Consider the following 24,717-nt stretch of genomic DNA (forward strand, 5'->3'; position numbering starts at 1 on the left):
CAGCTTTAGAGCATTTTTAGCCTTCTCTGCCAAAGAATGCTTGTACCTCACCAAACTATAACTTCCATGATTCCATCACATTGAGCCATGGGGAGTTAGCATGTCTACAGTTCTACCTTGAGTCTAATAGGTAACAATGCCATGTTTCTCTCACACTCATAATATTGGTCTTCTTTCAGATCAGCTATCCCTGCCAGAGGAGCAGAAGTCAGTATTACTTTTGGATATTGAATCTGTGATTACTTTTTACTGTAAATCTCGCAATGTTAAATACAGCTCTAGCCTTAGTTGGACATATCTACTCAAGCCATTGGTGCACCTTCAGCTTCCACGAAGTGACTTGTACAACTGCTTCTATGCGATCATGAATAAGTACATTCCAAGGTAAAGACCTTTTTTTCATGTGTATTGCAATTGGTATAAAGTGTGCCTGTCCCTTACCTTGACCCTCCATATTTTCAAGAAAAGCGTCTTCTCTTTTAAAGAAAGGCACATTCTGTTGTATCTGTGGATCTCTTCTTATGATAATGTGACACAGGACTGCAGTATGTCCCTGCTCATTTTTTAATGAGAAATGTATATTACTGCAATTTCAATGCCCTGCGCACTTGCTTTTTCAGCTGCTTACAGTTTTTGCCATTGTGCCTTTCTCATGAATCCTCTCACTGCTCTTTTAAAGGGACTGTTACCAGAAAGGGAGGCCATTTCATCTTTTTCGGCTGCTCCTCCAGTACCATGAGCCTGAACTCTGCTCCTTTCTGGACACCAAAAAGATGACGCCAGATTCATATGCACTCAACTGGGTAATAAAGTGAAATTAGGGAAACATAATGAAAAATAAACCCCTATAGTAATTTTAAAAGTATCAACTACAAAGCTTAACAAAAATATGTGTGTAATAGTTAAGGGGTATTTTGTTGTTGTGTGTCTTCAAGACATTTCCAAATTACGGTGACCCTAAGGCAGTGGTTCTCAACCTGTGGGTCCCCAGATATTTTAGCCTTCAACTCCCAGAAATCCAAACAGCTGGTAAACTGGCTGGGATTTCTGGGAGTTGTAGGCCAAAACACCTGGGGACCCACAGGTTGAGAACCACTGCCCTAAGGGAACCCTATCACAGGATTTTCTTGACGAGTATAGTGACTGCTAAAATTAATCCTATGCTCAAAAAATAGCCTATGAGAGATTTGTGGCTTTGCTATAAGGTTACCAGGTTAACTATAATTGTTCTCATAAAATTAGTTTTGATGAACTCCTCTTGATGCAGATTTCTTAGCCTGCTTATGGAAATGTTGGTTAGAAGCAAAGACAATTATTGATAATATAGACCAGGGGTATCAAACTCGTTTTCATCTAGGACCACATCAGTCTTATGGGCTGCCTTCAAAGGGCCATTGGATCCATGAATAAAGAATCTGTGGATACAGAGGGCCAACTATATTTTTTTCATAGAGGTCAGGGCTCTTTAGCTTTTACCCAATTTGGGTCCCCAGATGTTATTGAATGACAAGTCTCATCACTTTTGATTATCTGGCATGCGGACTGATGGTAATGGGAATTGCAGCCCAACAGCACTTGTGGCTCTGAGGTTGGGGAAAGTTTAAAGGACATTTTAAAGTCTAACATCACATCCACAAGCCTTGTATCTAAATTCAGACCCCACTATCCTGACTGAACAGAAAAAACTGCAGCCTTCTAGATGTTACTGTATCATCAACTCTAGACTGTGTCTCATGATGAAGAATACACAAAGTGGGTTGCTATGAGTTTTCCGGGCTGTATGGCCATGTCCCAGAAGCATTCTCTCTTGACGTTTTGCCCACATCTATGGCAGACATCCTCAGAGATTGTGAGGTCTGTTGGACACTAGGCAAGTGAAGTTTATATATCACTGGAATATCCAGGGTGGAAGAAAGAACTCTTGTCTGCTTGAGGCAAGTGTGAATGCTGCAATTGGCCACCTTGATTAGCATTGAATTGCCTTGCAGCTTCAAAGCCTGGCTGGTTGCTTCCTGAGGGAATTCTTTGTTAGGAGGAGTTAGCTAGCTCTGATTGTTTCATGGCAGTGTAGACTCATGTAATTCAATTCAATTCAGTCTGCATTATATGAGTCTACACCGATGATTATAATGCAGTTCAAACTGTATTATAGAGCAGTGTAGATGTGGCCTCCACTTTTATGTGGGGATTCCTTTGAAACAAAAAGCACATATTTAGGGTGAGAATGGTGTGTGTGTGTGTGTGTGTATACACATATATATTGTTTACTAACTATATGCTCAGACTTCTAATAGTTTGCTTAATTTTCTTTTAATTCCTTCAACTTTCCAGCTTGGATGCCTGTTTTCAAGCCACTGTTCCAATGAAGTCACTCAGGCAATTTGGGATGGATATTTACAGCTAGCAGATCCATTTTTCATTTACTTTCTAATGCTGATCATGCTTGTTAATGCAAAGTAAGTATATCATCGTGTTTGGTAAGAACTTGATTGACCATATATGTATTTTTTCTGTACCTTACTCTGCATCTCTTTCTTTGCCTCTTTCCAGAGAATTTGTCTTAGGACCAGAGTCAGAGAGCAAAGAAGATATCGTGAGTAAGTCCTGCAGTTGTAATGCTTCTGCTACTTTGTAAAATGCTCCTTAGGCACTGTTAACCAACATTTGCTAGGCATGCTCAAGAGCGGAACTGATCCCTTCCCATTTCTGTTTGTGTACATACCAGCAGAAGTGAAAGAATCAGAAACATCCAGATAATTCCCAAACTAACCAGAGTTTCCCATTATGTATGCCTGTTATGATTACACTGCCCAACACAGATTTTGGTGCCTCAAATGTTACATTTCTGATTACAAAAATGGCATGGCTTTCCCCCTATCAGCTCTAGTTTTTGAGTCAGTCTTCATCTGCTCTCACTTAGAAAATCATAACCATATCTAAGAAACTAGAGTTGATGCAGTCTATCCAGTGGAATTTTCTGAATCAGTGCCCCAAATAACTCCAGTAACAGGCCTACAAAGCAAGATACTAAAGAATTTGTTTTGGTTGAACTGTGTTATCATTGGCCTTATTTATTTTTATAGATCTTATTTCTGTTCTACATTTTCCCAGAACTGAGACTCGGTGTACGATATTATTAAAAATATACAGAACACAACATTTTGGGCTCCTTGGAAAAGGAATTCAAAAGCTCAAGAGGATCCTATTTGTGTCTCATCAGCCATGCCTGTGAAGGTGGTGGGACATAGAGAAGGATCTCAGGGCCCAAACAGGTGCATATTGAGGAAACGCACTTTAAAATCACGTGAAACACTTTTAAAAGAATGCACAAGAGTCATAATTCATAATCTGATTTTGGTTTTTTTAACTAGCTGACATTCAGATGCAACAGGGAGCAGATACTTCACATCCCCTCCTTAGTGTCTGTGAGAAGAATCCAGGGACTCATCCAAAGCACATGCATATAGCAACAACACAGGAGTGGAAATTGTGTGGCCCATGAATTATGTGGCTTGTGGGTCCTCCAAATCAGCCAGGAAGAATGATTTTGTGCCTAAACACTACTTCGTTGGCTCTCCCCCAAAAAGTAAAGCAATCCTTTCTGGAAGTAACTAGAACATAACTTTTGACCATGAAGAAGAGCAGCCACCTAGTGCAACGAGATAGGGTGGGGAGATATTGAAAATGGCTCTCAGGCTTATGGTGTTTGCCTATCAATGCACTTATTCATTGTTTCATGAAAAAGCAAAAAAAGAATGGATCATTTTGATCCTTACTTATCCAATGTTTAATTCTGGTTCTAAAATTTGTGATGGCTGATTTTGTAATTACATTTCCTGTCTTATTACTACTCATATTCCATGAGTTATTACACTTTCTCTCATTCCCTTTTTCAATTGGACCAGTCATGCAGTAAAGATAAGGGCTTAATAAGAATTCACAGATGAATGAAATAAATGCTAGAGAACTACAGTGAATATGCTGGCTGCACAATACCATTGCAAGCCATTCATTACATAGGGATGAATCAACAGATAGTCCTCCTGACCATTCTGTTGCAGGCTTTGCTTGTCAAGCATATTTTCTCCACTCACTTTTTCCTGTCTCTATTAACAGACACTGTACCCAAAATGGGAAAAAAGTGATTTGCTTATCCAACAGATTGAAATCTGAATTGAGTATTCCAAACACAGAGTTACTGATCAAGTTTCTATGGTGATTGGAGTGCAAATCCCTATTGTCCATTCCAGTATTGGCTTGGGAAAAAGACTCATATTTGTTAATCTGGCTGTAATGTGCCTCTGTATTAATATTGCATTGCATGGAGTCTTTCCTTCCTTCCTCATTCCCAGCCTTCTCCCTAAAAGATTCTGTTTGTGGTGAATCATTCTACCCAAGTAATGGAACATATATTGTTTGCTCATAGGATATGAGGCATTGCTAAGTTGCATATGTAGAATATACATTTTCCATATTAATGAACATCCTTTGTAATGGGTTGCTGTGAGTTATCTGGGCTGTATGACCATGTTCCAGAAGAATTCTGGAACATCTATGGCAGGCATCCTTGGAATTGTGAAGTCTGTTGGAAACTAGGCAAGTGAGGTTTATATATCTGTGGAATGTCTAACAACCACTATGTCAGACTACACAGAGAAGCTATTGAAATCCACAAGCATGTGGACAATTTCAACAGAAAGGAGGAAACCATGAAAATGAACAAAACCTGCTACCAGTATTTTAAAAAAACTCTAAAACCAGGACAGTAAATAAAGAGCAACACTTAAAAAACAGGGAACACCTGACAGGAAACAATCAGGGCCAGCTAACACCTCCCAACAAAGGGTCCTCCGGCAGCAACTAGCCAGGCTTGGAAGCTGCAAGTCCATTCAGTGCTAATCAAGGTGGCCATTTGCAACATTCAAGCAGACAGGCATTCTTTCTCCCACCCTGGACATATCATGGATATATAAACCTGACTTGCCTAGTTTCCAACAGACTTCACAACCTCTGAGGATGCCTGCCATAGATGTGGGTAAAACATCAGGAGAGAATGCTTCCGGAACATAGCCATACAGCCCAGAAAACTCAGGGCAACCCAGTGATTCCGGCCATGAAAGCCTTTGATAACACATCCTTTGTAATGTTTCATTTAAGCATCGAACCGAACTAATTTATGTTTCAGAATTCCTAGAAAAATCCCCCTCCAGTTTGGAAGTGGAAGATATAGAAGACCTTTTCTCTTTGGCCCATTATTACTGTAGCAAAACTCCAGCTTCTTTCAGAAAGGTAATAATCAGTGATTTCCGTGTATTCTATACTTCCTTGTTACATCAAACTCAAGGGTTCCAAGAGTTGACTTTATACTATTTAAAAGCTGCAAGTGTGAGATAATTAAATAGTTTGGTTATGTTTCCTTCTACAAAATTATCTGCAGCAAATATAAACATCTGCCTATTACATCATGGTTTCTCTTATATCATTGCCTTTCCTTATCCCCCTTTTATGAACATGATGTAGATATTTCCTTTTTTAAACCAGTTCTTCACTGTGCTGTGGAGTTTATACAATTAAGAAGACACTGAACAAATGGTAGCATGGACATTCTGGAATCCCTTGAGACAAATTCAAATACACTATTTTGATTGGTCTAATTTGGTTTCCGTGGCAGAGAAGGCTAATGAATACAACCCTGCTAATGCGGTGAGCTGCAGAGAGAATTGAAGTGGGAAAGCAGTGGAAACTACCAAGGTGTTTTGCAATTCCAAAGCAGGGCTGTTGTAGGTTTTTCCGGGCTATATGGCCATGTTCTGGAGGCAATTTTTCTCCTGACATTTCGCCTGCATCTATGGCAAGCATCCTCAGAGGTAGTGAGGTCTGTTGAAAGTAGGAAAAATGGGTTTATATATCTGTGGAATGACCAGGGATATATTCCACAGATATATAGACCCATTTTTCCTACTTCCAACAGACCTCACTACCTCTGAGGATGCTTGCCATAGATGCAGGCAAAACGTCAGGAGAAAAATTGCCTCCAGAACTTGGCCATATAGCCCGGAAAAACCTACAACAACCCAGTGATCCCGGCCATGAAAGCCTTCGACAATACAATTCCAAAACATGCCCCTGCAGAGAACTATTTACACACCAAAGCAGTCTATATAAGATCTATATAAGGTGGGCTGAGTACAGCTGGAAACATTCTGATTAGTCAGAAATGGCCCTCAATGTCTCCTGATGTCTGTTTATTGCAGATGTAACTGAGGAGTCTTCTCTTAACCATCTTCCACTTCCTCCAGCTTAAGTTTGGAACAGTTCCTTCTGATACAATTTATGCATTTGATTAATATGCCTGAGTCCTTTTGTACCATTATTCTTGTGCCCATTCTCAGGAGGACAAGAGAACATGCTTCTTGTCCTGTTATTCCATGAAACACATACCAATTATGCAACTGCACTTTAAGCACCAGAAAATGAAATAATATTTTTAAATAAGTAAAAGATGAAAGAAAACAATAATTCCTTTCCCTGTATTATTATTATTATTATTATTATTATTATTATTATTACTATTATATTTGTTTATACCCCACTTTATCTCTCCTACAAGAGACTCAAAGTGATATGGATTGAATGCTACAAATACTTAGGCTGTGGCAAAGCAATCCAGGCAGTTCCTGTTGATTGAAAGACCAAATACACCTGTATTTGTTTTCCAAGACTAAGATGTGTGATGGTGTAAATGTCACATGCTTTCTTGAGAGCAGGAACCGAGTACTTGTCAGGTCCACGAGTTTCTCTTTGATCCCCAGAAAGGGTTGCACTCTCATTGCTACATATGCACACATAAGTCTCCTTTGAACAGGCTGCAGGGACCAGTTTTTTAGTGTTTTGTGCTCCATCCAAAATCTCCCACAGCTGCCAAGCCTGGAGAGAAGCTATTGCTGCTTACCAATAGATAGGCAAGAGAGGGTTGCAGTTTTGACTCCCAGGAAAAAATGAGGATACTCACCAATTTGTGTGCATCCTTGTTTCATCCTTCCTCTGTCTTGCACTTACCTTCTTCATCGTTTGAATTGCTTCCTCTTTCCTTCCCTCCACATGGTTGTGTATCAGCAGCAGGAGCTTTGCCCACTTGATGTAAGATCTTGGCCAAAGAGCGTTGCATTGATCACAGCCCAGAAAGGAGAACTTTCCTCTCCATTTGGAGTTTGCCCTTTGCATCATTTTTTCCCTTGTCTCTCTGTTTTAGCCCTCATTCTCATCATTCTGTCGCCCTACTTCTCCTGAAATCTCTCACTGGAATATTTGCATTGTAATTGGTGCCTGTCAGATCTGGCCAAAATACAGGGTTAGTCAAAATGAATAGGCCAATTCGGCTACAATTTCCTATTCATTTTGGCCTATTCATTTTGACTAACCCTGTATATTGCTACCAGAAGCTAAGAATACTTTTTATCAGAGTCACAGAGATGTTGCAATTGCCACAAAAACCTGATGGCAGCAAATTAAACAACCCCTTTGTAGTCTCTGATAGGCAGGGCCTCTTCCACTTTGGTCCCTTGGAAAGTTGCTCACCCTAACAATAGAATGAAGCATTACATTGTTTGCAGATAGGTAAATACCTCTGAAAAAATTGCTCTAATCAGGCTTAGGAAAACAACACTTACATTTTAGTCCATTGCATTCTTGCTTCACTTGATGATATTATTTTTAATCAGCATGGGCCCAACTTATTTTATATGTATTTTAAAATGTTGACCAACAAAGTATATTGCATATTTAGTGATAGAACCCTTTAATTTTATTAATATCATCATATAGACATACTGTAATTAGTAAAACATTGTTTCCTGTTCTTTTCCAAAATAAAGCATTAAGGAAACAAACTTGGAACCATTTCCTAAAGAAAATAATGGTAACGATCATTGCTTACAAGTGTAAATAAATCTAATTGAGATGTTAGCATGTTAGTTTTGATTTCCTGTGCTACTATGAGCCCTTTAAAAAAAACCAGTGGATTTCCTGAATCTGGAATAGAATGCATATTTTTTTCCACAGTTACTAGCAAAACCCTCCACTAGTGTGTTTTTTGTTCCCTTTCCTCCTCCAAAATTGAAAGGAGTTTTGCTTCACTATTCAGCCTAAAGGAATTCCAGAACAACTGACATAAGGTAAACCTTCAGGCTTATGATTTAGAAAACGCAATGTAAATAAGGAGGTAAGAAGAAAACTTGGCACATACTCATAAATTTCATGCAAATAGCTGATCTCTGCAGAACCAGTGGACAGACATTGCAGCCTGATGGAATGTTTACTGCGAGATAACAGCATGATGTGTGTTGCAATTTTGGGAATCCCATCCTACAAAATCTGAACCAGAAACAGATTGTTGCTGATGATAGCCATAATATATTATTTCCAGGTGCAGCTTGAGTTGGCAGGAGTATCATCTCTGCTAGCAGGAACTGTCGAAGGGCACAGCCCATGAGTTACTTTTCCAAGATATATCGTGCACAGCAGTCATGCCATTTGTTGGTTTTGAATTACAGGAGTGCTTTTGGCACACTAAATAGGAAAAAGAACTTACGTAGTAAGAGCAGTAAGTGACAGTAGTGAAGTTACAGTTAGGAGATGCATTTCCTTTTCACTTTTTATTGTAGGCTTTCATATGAGGGTTCCAAATAAAATGAATTAAATCTTGGAATTTGTTTGGTGTTTTTATACCATGCAGAGTTTTGGTGTTGAACATAAATGCTGTTTTCTCTTGCCACTGCAGGATAATCATAGTCTATTTGGCAGCAGTTTGTTGGGTCTCAAAGATGATGATTCAGATTTGAGCCAAGCGCTGTGTCTAGCCGTTTCTGTATCAGAGATTCTTCAAGCAAATCAACAGCAAGAGGTCAGTAAGTTTGAAACATTTCTCCACAGATGAGGAAAAAATTAAAGCAATTACTTAGGTATCTTCAAGTCAATTTCTTTTGACTTTCAATTTTTCTGTACCCCCTTTTGTGCTCCTTCTTTAAGAAGCCTGTCTCTGTATTTTGTTTACATTTCTATTACTGCTTTTTTCCAAGGAAATAAAGACTGCACATGTGATTCTGCCCAACCCATTTATATTCTCACAATAAATGTGTGAAGTAGTTGAGCTAAGAGTAAGTGATTGAACTAAGCTCAGCTAAGATGCTTCAAAATGAGCAGGGCCTTGGAAGTAGAATATTTCCTGCCCATTGACACTAATCTAATGCTCTTAACCACATTTAATCTCTGTACAGTTAATGAAGAAGATAAATTGTGAAGGCACATGAAGAAATGGCTGGAATATATATATAAAATGGCACATGGAGTGCCTTTATAAATCCATTTGTGGTGATCATTAAAACTTAGATAAGGCCAAGATCTTTGTTTTTCTATCTATTCAGCCACTTTATAATGTAACAGCTATATAGAAGAATGATGTCTAGCAGCAAACTTATGTTCATCTGCACACAAGTAACTAAGGTTATTACTTTAGTGGGATTTAATTCCTGAGTAGATGTGTGTGGGCTTGTACTTTAACTGTCAAAATTTATTCCTCCTGTTTTAATTTTTCATGACCTTGCCTACATAGAAGTCCAAACACAGTCTATAAAATAAATGTAAGAAGGAGAGGACCCCTGGTGGCACAGCAGGTTAAACCACTGAGATGCTGCACTTGCTGACCGAAAGGTTGGCAGTTCAAACCCGGGGAGTGGGGTGAGCTCCCACTGTTAGCGCCAACTTCTGCCAACAAAAACATGCAAATGTGAGTTGATCAGTAGGTACTGCTTCTGCAGGAAGGTAATGACGCTCCACTCAGTCATACTGGCCACATGACCTAGAAGGTGTCTACGGACAACGTCGGCTCTTCGACATAGAAATGGAGATGAGCACCACCTCCTTGAGAGGAACATGACTAGACTTAATGTCAAGGGGAAACCTTTACTTTTACTAAGAAGGAGAAGCCTTATGGGTTATAACAACAAAATGACAATGTTTAATAACACTGTTTTGAATAATGTGTGCCTATTCAGTGGGAAACAAAAGTATTAGAATAATAATTGTCTTCTGCGTATTTTTCCACTGATAAATTAAAATTGTCATGCTTGTAAAAAAACTGAAAATCTGATACAAAAATAAGTGTGAAACCATCTATAGTAGATAATGTGTCTCAAGTGCATGCATAAACTTATAAAGTTGTAGACTTTCTAAACATGAAGCTACATTAATTGTATTGAAACTTCCATGCTTGATGAAAATATCTGTCCTAACCTTTGGGACCCCCTGTCCAAAATCTCAAGAACCGTGCATGCTCATCCATAACAAATGAAGCATGGCAACCCATACCCATATGTAGCCATAGCAAACTCTTTTTTAAAATTAAAGGTGCTTAAGAAAAATCTGTGAAATATGTAAGAACTTGCTATTTAAAGGAAAATGTTTTTGAGGCATGCTCTTGGCTATTTGAAACTTTGAATCCTTTCACTCACTTCAGATTGAATGGGTATAACAAGCTTCTAATGGAAAAGTGCATATTAGTAAACTGACCTGATTCAAATATTCTTATTCCAGGAAGGAGTGAGGTTCTTTGTGGTGGATTGTCGTCCTGCAGAACAGTATAATGCCGGCCATTTATCAACAGCATTTCATTTAGACTCAGACTTGGTAAGCATATTTTCTGGCTGCTTTTCAATTTCCCTAAACTGATCAAAGGGATGGAATCCAAAACATGAATTCATCCCAGTTAGAATAGATCAATTAAATCAGTTCAAAGGGATGGAATCCAAAACATGAATTCATCCCAGTTAGAATAGATCCATTAAATCAGTTCCTGAATTCAGGCCTTATTACTTCAGAGGATCTGTGGTTGTTGAAATTAGTAATTTAAGCCCCTTGGTTTTCAAAATAAAGATATAGAGGTATTTGGTTTTATGATTTTTGCTTTATAGAATAGACTTCATACTGTTGATATTAGCTTATTTCAAATGAGTTGTTTGGCTTTTTGTAAACAATGTCTGTAAGACAGGTCTCTACAATAAGCCCATTTGAAAGAAAGATGTAATGAAGTAGATGGAAAACCCTTTAAAGCTGTGTTGTTGAAGGTTTTCATGGTCAGAATCACTGGGTTGCTGTGAGTTTTCTGGGCTGTATGGCCATGTTCCAGAAGCATTCTCTCCTGAAGTTTCATGCACTTATGGCAGGCATCCCCAGAGTTGTGAGGTCTGTTGGAAACTAGGCAAGTGAGGTTTATATATCTGTGGAATGTCCAGGGTGGGAGAAAGAACTCTTGTCTGCTTGAGGTAAGTGTGAAAGTTGCAATTGATCACCTTGATTAGCATTGAATGGCCTTACAGCTTCAAAGATTGGCTGATTCTTGCCTGAGGGAATCCTTTGTTAGGAAGTGCTAGCTGGCCCTGATGATTTCATGTTCAGGATAGTAAATAAAGAGGAACATGCAAAAACAGAGGAATTCTGTTTTCGAGTTTTTTTAATATTGGTAGCCAGATTTTGTTCATTTTCATGGTTCCTGACTGTAAGAGCTGTTCAACAGGGGAACTCTCTGCCCTGGAGTGTGGTAGAGGCTTCTTCTTTGGAGGTTTTTAAACAGAGGCTGGATGGCCATCTGTCGGAGGTGCATTGGATGCAATTTTCCTTCTTTTTGACAGAGGGTTGGACTGGATGGCCCACAAAGTCTCTTCCAACTCTATGACTCTATGATTTTAATGTAGCTTTGGGTTGCTGTGAGTCTTCTGGGCTGTATGGCCATGTTCCAGAAACATTCTCTCCTGATGTTTCACCCTCTTCTATGGCAGCCATCCTCATAGGTTGAGGGGTCTGTTGGAAACTAGACAAGTGAGGTTTATATATCTGTGGAATGTCCAGAGTGGGAGAAAGAACTCTTTGTCTGCTTGAAGCAAGTGGGAATGTTGCAATTGGCCACCTTGATTAGCATTGAATTGGCTTGCAGCTTCAAAACCTGGCTGGTTGCTGCCAGGGGATCCTTTGTTGGGTGGTGTTAGTTGGCCCTTATAGTCTACATAGGGACCACTAAACACAGTATTGCCTGAACACAAATCAAGGAACATGAAAGGCACTGCAGACTAATTCAGTCTGAGAAGTCAGCCATAGCAGAGCACTTTATGAACCAACCTAGACATAGCATATTATTTCAGAACACAGAAATGCTGGACCACTCTAACAACCACCATGTCAGACTACACAGAGAAACCATTGAAATCCACAAGCGTGTGGACAATTTCAACAGAAAGGAGGAAACCATAAAAATGAACAAAATTTGGCTGCTAGTGTCCTAAAATGAGGACAGTAAATAAAGAGCAGCACCCAAAAAGCAGGGGAATTCTAGACAAGAATCAATCAGGATTAGCGAATCGCCTCCCAAAAAAGGATCCCCTCCCTCAGGCACCAGAATGCTTCTGGAACATGGTCATACAGCCCGGAAAACTCACAGCAACCCTCTTTAAAGCTGTTTGCAAAACAGACAATATTTTATCCCTTATTTATAACAATATCAAAATGTTTTCAAGTAATTTGTTATTTTTTTCTCCATTAGCAGCTGAGTAGATGTGGAAAAAAGAATAAAGTTCTTTGAATTGTTTCTCAGATGCTCCAGAACCCATCAGAATTTGCCCAGTCTGTAAAGTCCTTGTTAGAAGCACAAAAACAGTCCCTTGAGTCTGGCTCAATAGCAAGTGGAGAGCACCTTTGTTTCATGGGGAGTGGACGAGAAGAGGAGGACATGTACATGAACATGGTACTGGCACACTTCTTACAGGTATGTTTCAAATATCGGCATGCCTTGTATTTAATGCACATTAATGTATTTCTTGTTTTGTCTAGCACCACTGTCAAAAGGTTAGCATTCTTTTAGTTAGTATTCATGGAGCGAGACAAATACAACAACTTTCAGGTTTATTTCTGTAGATATTGCTCTTCCTTTTGTACTGTTGCAACTTAGCCCCTTTGATGTGCATGTGGCTTAATCATTCGTATACTAAAGTTGCTGTATTCTTTGTTTCTGCAAAATTGAAAAAAAGACATTTTCTCTATTTGCAATTTCTGCAACTTTAGTTATATAATTTTAATGTATTTATTGGATTTATATACCACATTTCTTAAAGTGAGATCTCCAAATATGGATTGGCAACTATACATTTGGAAACATAGATGCTCTTTGCCTGATACACAATTATGTGGGAGCATAAGACTAATTTAGCTGTCTTCTTAACATTGGAAATTTAAAAATATTATATTTGCCTTGTAAAAAAATTAAAAATATTATCACTATTTCTCCTTACAGAAAAATAAAGAATATGTAAGCATTGCTAAAGGAGGATTTATGGGTAAGATTTCATTTAATCCCATGTTTTGTCCTTTTAAATGTGATTTATAGACATTAATTACATATTGAAATTGCTTGAAAATTCTAATATACCGTTTTTCCTTTTCTTGTGCATTGCTTGCATACAGATTGCTTCATTGTGTGAAGTTTTTTCTTCAGTGTTTTTGTAATGGTTACGATATGTCATAGATGTTAAAACATGAGAAGTTGTAAAGACTATTTAGCTATTTCTATATTTTAAATGGTTTAGAAGACATTTCCAAGGTGGCATACCCTTAACATTTTTAAAGATTACAACTGAACATGGGCCCAACATCTCTTATCCTATAGTCCCACACTTTTGGATTGATGAAACTCGTACAGAATGCCAGGAGTTCACCAGCTTGAGGAAACATGATATATACAATATATTGTTAGTCTTTGATTTGTTTATACTCTTAGCGCATCAATCAACTTCACTTAAATAAGTTTGGGTACTGTTACCGCAATGAAACACACAGTATTGCTGTATTAATACAATATGTTTTATATGTAAACAACAAGGGGGGTCCTTCTATCATATGTGGTGGACATGTAAACATGCCAAGAAATATTGGATTCAAATACACACAGTGATTCAGAATTTTTTAGGGAGAGGCATCCAGCTAAAACTGGAGACTTTTCTACTTAGTCTGACTGATAAAAATAACCAGGATAGACTATGGCAATATATGACCACAGCAGCCAGAGTACTATATGTGCAAAAATGGGAGAGTACAACAATACCAACAATGGAGGAATGGATAATAAAGATGATGGACTTGGCCAAAATTGACAAATTAACATGTCTACTAAAAGAAGGAATATTGAAAACTTTTTTAAAACACCGGAAACCTTTTTGCATGAAGAAGAGAAAGGCTTGCCAATTATAAGTTTTGAAGATTAAATTTAAGTTTTTGTTGATGTTGTAATTTGAGAAAAGAGTTAGTAAAGAGAAGTCTAGAAGCATATGAAGCGTATGATATTAGTTTTCTTTGTGACTAAATTGGGATAGACCAGTCACCTATCTTCATCCTTTTTTCAATGAGAAGGATGTATAAATAGATGGGGTGCAGTGCTACATAGAAATAAAGTGTGTATAAATATGAGCACCAATGGAAACTAAGTGTAAGCAATATATTGTGAAGCTGAAACAATAAAAATATTGTTAAAAATACTGTAAGTTTTAAATTATATTTTTCTCAGCACTACAACAGCACTTAGCAGACATTAATGTGGACGGTCCAGAAAATGGATATGGCCACTGGATTGCTAGTACTTCGGGCTCAAAAAGTAGCATTAGCTCCTTAGTTGATGTAAGTATACATCTGAATTCTAATTGTTCAATGGACTATTTGGGATCTAATTGCTAATTCAGAGGCAAGGCAGTTTTGCTTGCAAAAGTCATCCCCAGGGAAGTTCCCCTATAGTGGTCACTGTGTATCGCGCATATGGTTTATTCCTGCGCTTGCGCAGGCAGCCTCGGAAAACTGTCAAGGACTAATCTTGTGACAGTTGAAGTGGCCCCACCCACTCTCCCCGTCAGTATATATAGCCCATGGGAGGGGCTACTGCCCAGTTCTTCTCATCCACCACTTGCAGCACCAAGGAAATTAGAGACTCCATTGGACTGCCCTCAAAATTTCTGACATGGTTTCCTAGACTTCGATTTTAGATTAAGACACTCTAAAATGGTTTGCCTGAACTCTAATATTGAATTTTGGACTTGCTTTATTATGTCTACCACTACTTCCTTCAAGAAGTATGTGTTGTGCCCTAATAAATACCCAGATAATGACACACATTCCAGCTGCCTCCTATGCCTGGGCGAAGGACATCTCTCCCAAGCATGTGCCATTTGTAGGGCTTTCACACCCCAAACAAGGAAAAATAGAGAATTAAGACTGAAGGCCGCCCTATACGAACAGGCCCTCCTTCCCCCGGCACCGACAAAGCGCATGAACGCCAAACCTGGAGAGACTGTTAAATTACCTCAGGCAAAGATAAATGACTTACCTGGCACGCCCCCAATGGTTGTACAACAGTCCATTTACCAGGAGAACAGAACATACTGGCAGATGTTCTGAGCAGGACCCCTCTAACCCGAGTGGACTCTAAACAGTTAGGTATCATGTCTTCTGTTCCAGGCATGGGGTTGGCTGGAGATAAACCTCTTTGTGTCTCCGGAGAACAAACACTGCCCGCTGGTCTGTGTCTGTCTGGGCCGAAACATACTACCCAACTGCCTAGGCAATGCATTTCTGATCATTGGGGGAACCACAGGGTCTACCCGTTCCCTCCCTTTCCTCTCCTATTGCGCGTGGTGTCAAATATCTCCCAAGACAAAGCTCAGGGCATCCTGATCACTCCGTGGTGGCCACATCAACCATGGTTCTCCCTGGTCCTTCAGATGTCCAAAAGAATATTCAAACCACTGCCGAAAAGGGGAGATCTCCTCCTATCACAGACTGGTCGGGTCCTTTACTGAGATGTCCACACCTTGAAGCTAACCGCATGGTGGATCTTCCCCAGCCATTAGATTTGTGTGCTTCTCTCTCCAAACATGTAAGAGCAATTTTGGAGGCTGCCTAGAGGGCCTCTACTAGATGGTCATATATTTACAAATGGTCCTGGTTTACCAAGATTGCCCTAGGGAAAGGTGTAGATACCCTTGTGGCTCCTACGTCCTTAATACTAGACTTTCTGTTCTTCCTTGCTGATTCAAGCTTATCATTGCCCTCCTTAAAGTGTTATTTGGCAGCTTTTTCCTGGTTCAGGAGAAAGGCGGGTTTATCTTCATGCTTTGAAGATCCATACATATCTCTTTTCCTTAAGGGTTTTAGAAACTTAAGACCTCCTGTGACACCAAACGCCCCACCTCGGAGCTTAGAAATAGTGCTTGCCACCATAATAAAGCTCCCCTTTGAACCAATAGCCTCCACAGAGATGTCCTTTCTGTCATAGAAGATGGCATTTCTAGTTGCAATTACATCAGCCTTCAGGGCAGGGGAACTCTGTGCTCTAAGGTGTGACGAGCCCTATATGAGATTGCACAAAGATAAGGTAGTCCTTCGGATGTAGCCTTCCTTTACAAGGTTGCCAGTCGTTTCCATATGTCACAAGAGATAGTGTTACTGGCTTTTTTTCAAAACTCATCTTCTCCGCTGGAGAACACCCTTCATATGCTGGATGTCCATAGGGCACCGGCTTACTATGGTAAGAGAACCTCTGAGGTTCAAAAGTCCCTGAGACTCTTCTTAAAATACCAGAAGGACGCCAGTGGCCTCCCGATATCATCTCAGTGACTCTCCTCATGGATTGTTTTGACAATCCATACAGCGTACCATAAGTCAGGGAAAGATTTGCCTCTGTAGGTTAGAGCCCATTCCACAAGATCGGTTGCCATATCAACAGCCTTCATGAGGGGTGTTCCACTCGACGTGGTATGCAGAGTGGGTGGGGCTACTTCAACTATCAAAGATTAGTCTCTAGAATTTTCCAAGGCTGCCTGCGTGAGCAAAGGAATAAACCTTCATAGGTGACCACTCGGGGAACTACAGCTACAGGTAAGCAACCCATATATTTTGCAGGTCACATTATATACTATAGCTTCAACGGTTAAAAAGCTGCCTTTTTCCTTCCTCTCTATTTATTTTCCAATGGTAATTCTGGAATCAGAATGGGCACTTCTGCCTCTCAGAGAAAAGTAAAGGAAACTACTGTATACAGAATAGAACTGGCCTCCTGGAACCATACAAACAAAAAATATGTTGACTTAGATCTTATCTTTTTAATAAAGCTTGTTAAATTGTATGTTTTTAACACATTTTTTTTAAAAAAAACCTTAGTATTACTAGAAATCTCCAGGTAGCTGGACCAGTGGGTCATAGTAGTTGAGAATTCTAGAAGTTGTGGGCCAAAAAAAGGAGCCTCTGCCAATTTTGTTCTTTAACTTAGCTTGTGTTCCATTTTTGAGGTTCAGGGTATCAGTAAACTTCTTCAGAGATTACATTTTACAAACTAGAGATTGTTTTAAGCCTAACTATGAGAGATTCTGCTTTTGCAGGGTGATTCTCCCAATGGTTCAAGTGATGGGAAAGGTGTCAAATCTTTGGTAAATAAGATGACTGAAGCTTTGAAGACTAAATCTGTAAACGTGAAAGAAAAAGTCATTAGTTTTATTGAAAACACATCAACTCCTGTAGATAGGTGAGTTATTTTTGCCTGATTTGTATTGATGTTTAATGGCTGCAATAGTATACATGCACTCACAAATTAGTTCTGCTGATCTCAGTGGAATTTATGTTTTGAGTAAATGTCCAGAAGGGTGCACTGTTTAATTATGTAAAAAGCAATTTACAAATAGTAAGGTTAAGCCAATTACTTTGAAATAGTTAAAATAACCTGTAGAAATACAACACCTGCAGATTCATTGTTTACCATTCCAGACCTTCCTATTTCACTTAGTTGTGATACCCCAAAAGATATTGAGCTAATCCTTCAACACTTTGACTTATGGACTTAAAGAGAAATCTTATCTCACGCCATTTGGAATCCCACCTATGGGAGAAAAGCGGGATAAAAATAAATAATATTAATACTAATAATAATGTTTAATTTTCTAAAGATCAGTCTCATGTTTAATTTGCCTTTGTGCCTAAAGAAAATTCTCATATTTAATTTTCTTCTCTTTTTATGTGTTGTTGTTTTGCAAATGGCTCTTAGGCATACCAGTTTAACATGCAACTCATTTTAACTTAATTCCTAAATTTTAGCATTCGTTCTGTGAACTCAGGAGAAGGTTATCAGTAATTATTTATACCCCTCCAAATAAGAGGGTGAGGTTTTAGCTAAAACTGACATTTCTATCTATGTGGAAAGACCAAAGCTCCAGCTACTTTTCCTGAAAGTCCTAAAATATTCATCTTTTTATGAAAGATACGTTTTTTGTAAGGTCCTAGAAGCATTTGTTTTTTAAATCTCCTTATGCTCCCTTCTATGCAACCTCAAAATCATCTTGGCACACTACTTCCAAATAAAAATAAGTCAGATATTATTTCTCATATATATTTTAATGACTTTGTTCTGTCCTCTGCCCCAATTTGCTGTAGAGTTTCTTTCAATCTTTCCTGGCCTGAGAGTGCAAGTGTGTTGCGGTAAGCTATTGTACAGAAACATCTGAGTAAAACAGCCTTTGTCCTTTTTTAGCATGACTTCACAATGTTTTTAAGCATTGGTTACACTGACAATCTTTCTCAAATTATTATTTTTAAAAGTATGCTTCACGTCTAGCTGTCAACGCATTTCAATGTTGTTTGGAATCTAGATAGAAAAAAGGTTGTAAATATAGTATTTGCTCATATTCATTAGTGCTTTCTGTCTTTCTCACTTTGTTTTATCACACCATTAATAATGCTGATTGCTGCTCTTGCGTTTAGAGTTTTTGGTCAGGTCTGAATCTTGGTTCTTCTCTTCATAGTATGCTGCAGTCAAACCACCACTGTGTCTAATTCACTTAGTTTCCTGTTTTAAACCAGCCTCAGAATAAATCGCTGTATTAAAACATCACATTACTCATATTATATTTAATATTCTGGCTTTTCCTGAAGTTGCTAACTTTTGTTTCCCAGGTCAGACAAAGTGGGAAGTCATAATTAATTAGAAATGCCTTGGTCTAATCATGGCTAGAATGAATGTGTAGACAAAATGACTCTATGTATGGGGAAGGACTTACGCATAGTTGAAATCCTCACCAGAGAAAACCTAAACAATTTGAAAAGCCTTAAAGAAAAATATTTTTATTCTGTTGGTTATCACAGATAAACTACAGCAGGGGTTGAATAAGATCTCCCTGAATAAAGTTTGTTGGAAGAAAAGGTGATTAGTTGATAAAAAGTTAGAAGAGCTGAGAAGTGTCTATCTGCCTTCCCTAATGATCACCTTGCACTGTTGAAGGCTTTTATGTCTGGAATGACTTTATGGCCATGGGCTGTATGGCCATGCTCCAAAAGCATTCTCTCCTGAGAATGCCTGCCATAGATGTAGGCGAAATGTCAGGAGGGAATGCTTCTGGAACATGGCCATATAGCTCAAAAAACTTACAACAACCCAGATCACCTTGCTTGTTGAGAATTTCAATAAATTGTAGGAACAGTGGGTTTGCTGCTCCTTTCCTTCTTGGATTATGTTGGCTGATGAGGATAAGGACTACAGTCTAGTGTGTCTTGAGAACTTTCAAGGTTAGAGAAGACAAGTCCGTAATTTGATGACTCTTCAGTATCACCAATGATTTCACACACTGGAGCAAACTCTGTGTTTTGTTCCTCTGGAATATGTAGTGTTGCAGTAATGTATAGCATAGTGGTTGGAGGACAAAGGATTAAACAGAAGTGGCCAGATTGGAGTTTTTGCCATCAATTTAAACTCACAACTGATTTTCTAGTTGTGGAGTTGTCTATTTAAAAGGAATAGATTGAATTTCATGTGATCAGTAGGCAGTATAATTACCAAATAATGAAGAAGGATAAGTTATGCTGTAGATCAAGGTGTCATTTCAACTATAGTAATTTTTGTAATGAGTGTTAATATAGTCAGGAGCCCACAGTGGCAAAGTAGGTTAACTTGCTGACTGAAAGGTCAGCAGTTTGAATCTGGGGAGCGGGGTGAGCTCCCACTGTTAGCCGCAGCTTCCGTCAACCTAGCAGTTTGAAAACATGCAAATGTGAGTAGATCAATAGGTACTGCTTTGGTGGGAAGGTAACAGCACTCCATATAGTCATACTGGCCACATTACCTTGGATATGTCTATGGACAATACTGGCTCTTTGGGTTAGAAATGGAAATGAGCACCACCCCCAGAGTCGGACACAAGTAGACTTAATGTCAAGGGGAACCCTTTATTTCTAAATAGTGTGTCCCTGGTTTTTATTGTACAAATAAATGATTTTTTATTGTTTTGGCCTGTCAGGACAGAGTCAGATAATGTTTTTAGTATCACTTATAAATGCAATAAGATCAGAATATAGCATGTATAATTTCAGAACAGTTACTCTGAAAAGAGAGCCAAGGCGGTGTAGCAGTTTAAATGTTGGACTGCAAACGTAGAGGCCAAAGTTTGAAATCCCACACAGCCATAGCCATAGGGCAAAGGCAAACCTCTTCTGAACATACCTTGCCAAGAAACCCCATGATAGGTCTGTGTTACAATTACTATAAGTTGGAAATGTGCTCTGAAAAAGGAATACTCAAAGCAACCATAAACATGAATTGCAACGCTCATTTCAAAACATAGCTCTTATATATAGTAGTCTTGCTTATCCAACATGAATGGGCCGGCAGAACATTGGATAAGAGAAAATGTTGGATAATAAGGAGGGATTAAGGAAAAGGCTATTAAACGTCAAATTACATTATGATTTTACACATTACGCATCAAAACATCGTGTTTTACAACAAATCGACAGAAAAAGCAGTTCAATGCATGGTAACATTATGTAGTTATTACTGTTTTTTCTGAATTTAGCACAAAAACATCGCAATGTATTGAAACAGCAGTGGATCCGGGTGGGAGGCAGACTTTGTTGGATAATACAGAATGCTGGATGAGCGAAGGTTGGATAAGCAAGACTCGCTGATTTTTCAATGTTGTGGTTTTAAGTACTCCACAGCTCAGAACCGGCGGCCAAAAAAGATCTTACTTTTGGTTTGCACTGATGTTTTCTTTGCACTATTTGTCTAGGAATATTTCTCATAGTAATTGTTCATATATTAGCCAATTAAGACAGGAAACTATAGCTAATGGAAGCAAGGGTTAGGCACTAGGTACACCAGGCCTCTAAGAGACTATAGCGAGGACTATTAAAATTCTTAAGACGGAGGAGGCCATTACAATATTAAGCAATATTCTTAATATTAACCTCAAGAAAATGTTGGAGAGGGTTAGTTGTAAGGCATGTATGTAGTACCCATACCTGTATCTCATAGCAAGCATTTCATGTGAACATTGTCAGTGTTACTGATACTTTTTTGTCTCACGTTACTAATAAGCACTTCTTATCATGCTTTATTTGGGCAGCATGTTTACTTTGACTTTCCCAAGTACTCTCTGCTTTAATGTCCCAAATCCTAGGGGGAGAAAGTTTTCCTGGATAGAGAGAATCATTCCCAGTGCTACATACTACCTATGGTATAAAAATACAATTTTAAATGTATTCTGTGACATCTATTTCAAGAATAGTATGGAATTATGTACAGAATTGGATTCAGTTTCAAAAGCAGACTTGTAGAAAGATTTAATTGAACTAGAATAACCTGCTTTAATTTCTAGAGCATGAATAGCAAGATAGAAATGTGCTCCTTTAAAGCTGTGTTTTTTCATTGAACAAATTACATTGAGCAAAGGATGAATGAGCAGGATACAAGCCCAAGGAAAAAACAACGCTCTCGTTCTCACTGTACCTTTAAAGCTTGTTCTGCTTACTATCTGGTGTGAAGGTTTATCCACAGATGGTTCTTAGGTCAAACTACATAAGATTTAAATATTCTCAAGGTTTTGTTTTAAATTCTACACAAGCTGTGATGCTTTGGGGGGTAAATTAGCCTCAGTGCTCAGGTATTTTAAGAAAGCCTTGAAAAGTATCAAACTATCAATTGTTAGAAAGATAATTCTGGCAATGCTGACTGAGAACGCTCTTGGACCTGATTTCCAAAGTAGACCACACAAATGCTAGTCCCTTTTGATAACCTTCGTGCCTGCTTTCACTAATTCAGCTTGGTTTGCGTTGTCATTTGCAGCACTCTCACAGCTATCTTTCGTCATCTGGAATTCTTTGGCTTCACATGCGCATTCATGTTTTGGCCCCATTGCATGCTATTTTGGAAAAGATGCTGTGATAGTTTCTGACTTTTAAACATGGTGTGGGTTTTTTTTTTCTTTCTCTCCTTCTTTCCATGTTTATCCTCCGGCAATAGACATGTCAGCAGCAGTGACAGATTGGGAAAACCTTACCGTGGTGTGAAGCCTGTTTTTAGCATTGGGGATGAAGAAGAATATGATACTGGTACAGTACCAAAATATTTGTATCTGGAATGTATTGTCCCGGTTGAGTAACCTGCTCATGATTTGATTACAAAGAGAGGTCGTAAATACAGCTGTCCATCCACTTCTAAGAGTTTCACAGATGTGGTTTTGGTTATTCACAAGTCTGTACCACTACCCTAACCTCTCAAAATGCAGGTTAGCTCAGGGTAAGAAATGAGGTAGGTGTGTGTGGGGGGGGGGGGGTATTTTCTTCCTGTTTGCCATGCATTTCTGTTTCTCCTAGTATCTTCCTTCTTTTGCCCAGACAAAACAGACACACACAGCATGCAGAATGAGTAGCCACTATTTATTTGCATTCAGGCCAAAAGGCATACCATTTTTGGGTCCGTTTCTGTCTGATCCCTCATTTCGTTTACCAGAAAGTTACCCGAAAAGGGGGGGGGGGGGTTCCATTTCATTCGGAGGAGAGTTGCCCCATTAGCTGTGATGGGAAACTTTAAAGGCTCAATCTTTAACTATTTAAGGCCTATCTTAATCCGTTTATAACTGCAGGCCTGCCAAAACTATTCACCAATCTATTGGTTTTTTTAGAATTATTTTAAGTTTTAAGCATAACATTTTTTTAAACATAAGACAAATTGCAAGAGTGAGTACTGGGAATTGCAGTCCCCGTTGTGTCCATTCTCTGTCAATCAGAGCATTGACATCACCAGGCTTTTTATTGGCTGAGAGACACAAGAGAGAGAGAAACTTCAACTCCCATAATGCTCCGAGAAGAACTTTCAGTGGCCACCCTATAATAGTGCCACTGGTAAAGCGAATTCTAAGAACCCTCTCTGGAGGAGGAGGAACTTTCCAAGAAAAAATGGAGGAAGCTTCTACTGCCGGGGAGAGAAAAAGACACCACAGATCCCCCTGGCTTAGGTATTTTGTGGACTTAACTCTTTCCAAAAATATAGTCATTTCGTTTCACTGGTCTTTTCATATCTCTCTTCCCCTTTCTGTTTTCAAAAATTACACAAAAATTGCCATCCAAAAACTACAAATCTTTTCATTAACTCTAGCCACCCCAGGTGCTACTTCACTTACCCTGCAGCTCTGGCTAATCTTTCTCCTCTTCATTGTGTACTATGAATGACTGTTTCAAGTGGGCAAAGAAAGGGAAATACTGGGAACCAGAAACTCGCATACAAAAAGAAGAGGGGGAACCAGCCCTACACCTTCCTTTAATGACACTTACCCAGTTTTCTCTTCCTCTTCCTGTTTGCCAAGTGTTTTGTCTTCTGCTTGCTTTCTCCCTTTCTTTGCCCAAGCACAACAGATACTCTCAGCATGCAGGAAGAGGAAAAGGAACTGAGTGGTGCTTAGGGGTCACAGTGGATAGCCTCCCATCCCCTAGACATGCCCATTGACTGCCTCCCCCCCAATATATTTGTAGTTGTGCCACTCTTTACTGAGGGTGGGCTACACCTATAATCCCTGCAAAAATGGAGGGATGACGGTACTATTAAAACACTGAGGCCTACTTACCAAGTTATGTACCTATCACTATGTACGTTTCAAATGTTTATAAACTTAACATCATACTTTCAGACTTTCGACTCAGGAGAATTTGGTGATGAGCCTCTATATAATTACAATATATCCAGGTGCAAATTCTGGAGTATGTTCTCAATCATCATCATCATCATCATCATCATCTTTATTTATACCCTGCCACCATCTCCCCAATGGGGACTTGAGGTGGCTAACATGAGGCTGAGCCCAAACATAATACAACAAAATAATATACAAGACAATAGAAAATAAATACAACAAATACATAATACAACAAAATAAAATAAACAATGCGAAAATATGATAAAATCAGTCACAGAGGGCTGATAAAATGCTAAAAACACTAAAAACCCTGGGTGAGATAGGAAGTAGAAAAAGTGTATTTGCAACGGAGGAATCCGAGATGGGGGAGCAGTGGGGCTTGGGCTTCATTAGGGGTAGGGGAAAGTGCATCGTGCAAACAAACTGAAGGTGGAGACTTACAAAAATGGGTTGGGTGGTCACTCTCCAAAGGCACATTGGAAAAGCCAAGTTTTTAGCTCTTTCTTAAAAGCTGCTAGGGTGGGGGCTTGCCTAATCTTACCTGGTAGTGAGTTCCAAAGTCGGGGGGGGGGGGCATAGCGGAGAAGGCTCTCTCCCTCGTACCCACTAGCCATGCCTGTAATAGGGGAAGGAGCGAAAGGAGGGTCTCTCCAGAAGATCAAAGAGATCGTGAAGGTTTATG

General features: G+C 39.1%; 1 protein-coding gene across 3 annotated transcripts in view; it reads left to right on the plus strand.

The window, feature by feature from the left end:
• Positions 1-24,717, plus strand: part of TBC1D23 (TBC1 domain family member 23) — a 41,954-nt gene that overhangs the window by 9,808 nt on the left and 7,429 nt on the right. For 2 of the 3 annotated variants that reach the window (XR_009631138.2, XM_060770720.2), the window contains exons 4-16: positions 180-384; positions 680-803; positions 2,332-2,456; positions 2,551-2,597; positions 5,186-5,289; positions 8,780-8,902; positions 10,591-10,683; positions 12,641-12,811; positions 13,337-13,379; positions 14,603-14,712; positions 17,463-17,605; positions 18,508-18,552; positions 22,367-22,455. Coding sequence is in view for 2 of the 3 variants with exons in the window: in XM_060770720.2 (XP_060626703.2) it covers positions 180-384; positions 680-803; positions 2,332-2,456; positions 2,551-2,597; positions 5,186-5,289; positions 8,780-8,902; positions 10,591-10,683; positions 12,641-12,811; positions 13,337-13,379; positions 14,603-14,712; positions 17,463-17,605; positions 18,508-18,552; positions 22,367-22,455 (1,422 nt within the window). In the remaining variant the exon portion in view is untranslated. The remainder of the gene's footprint in view (positions 1-179; positions 385-679; positions 804-2,331; positions 2,457-2,550; positions 2,598-5,185; positions 5,290-8,779; positions 8,903-10,590; positions 10,684-12,640; positions 12,812-13,336; positions 13,380-14,602; positions 14,713-17,462; positions 17,606-18,507; positions 18,553-22,366; positions 22,456-24,717) is intronic. The other variant, XM_060770721.2, reaches the window with a different exon arrangement.

This window comes from Anolis sagrei, chromosome 3, assembly GCF_037176765.1.
Source record: "Anolis sagrei isolate rAnoSag1 chromosome 3, rAnoSag1.mat, whole genome shotgun sequence".
In the NCBI taxonomy this organism is placed as follows: Eukaryota; Metazoa; Chordata; class Lepidosauria; order Squamata; family Dactyloidae; genus Anolis; species Anolis sagrei.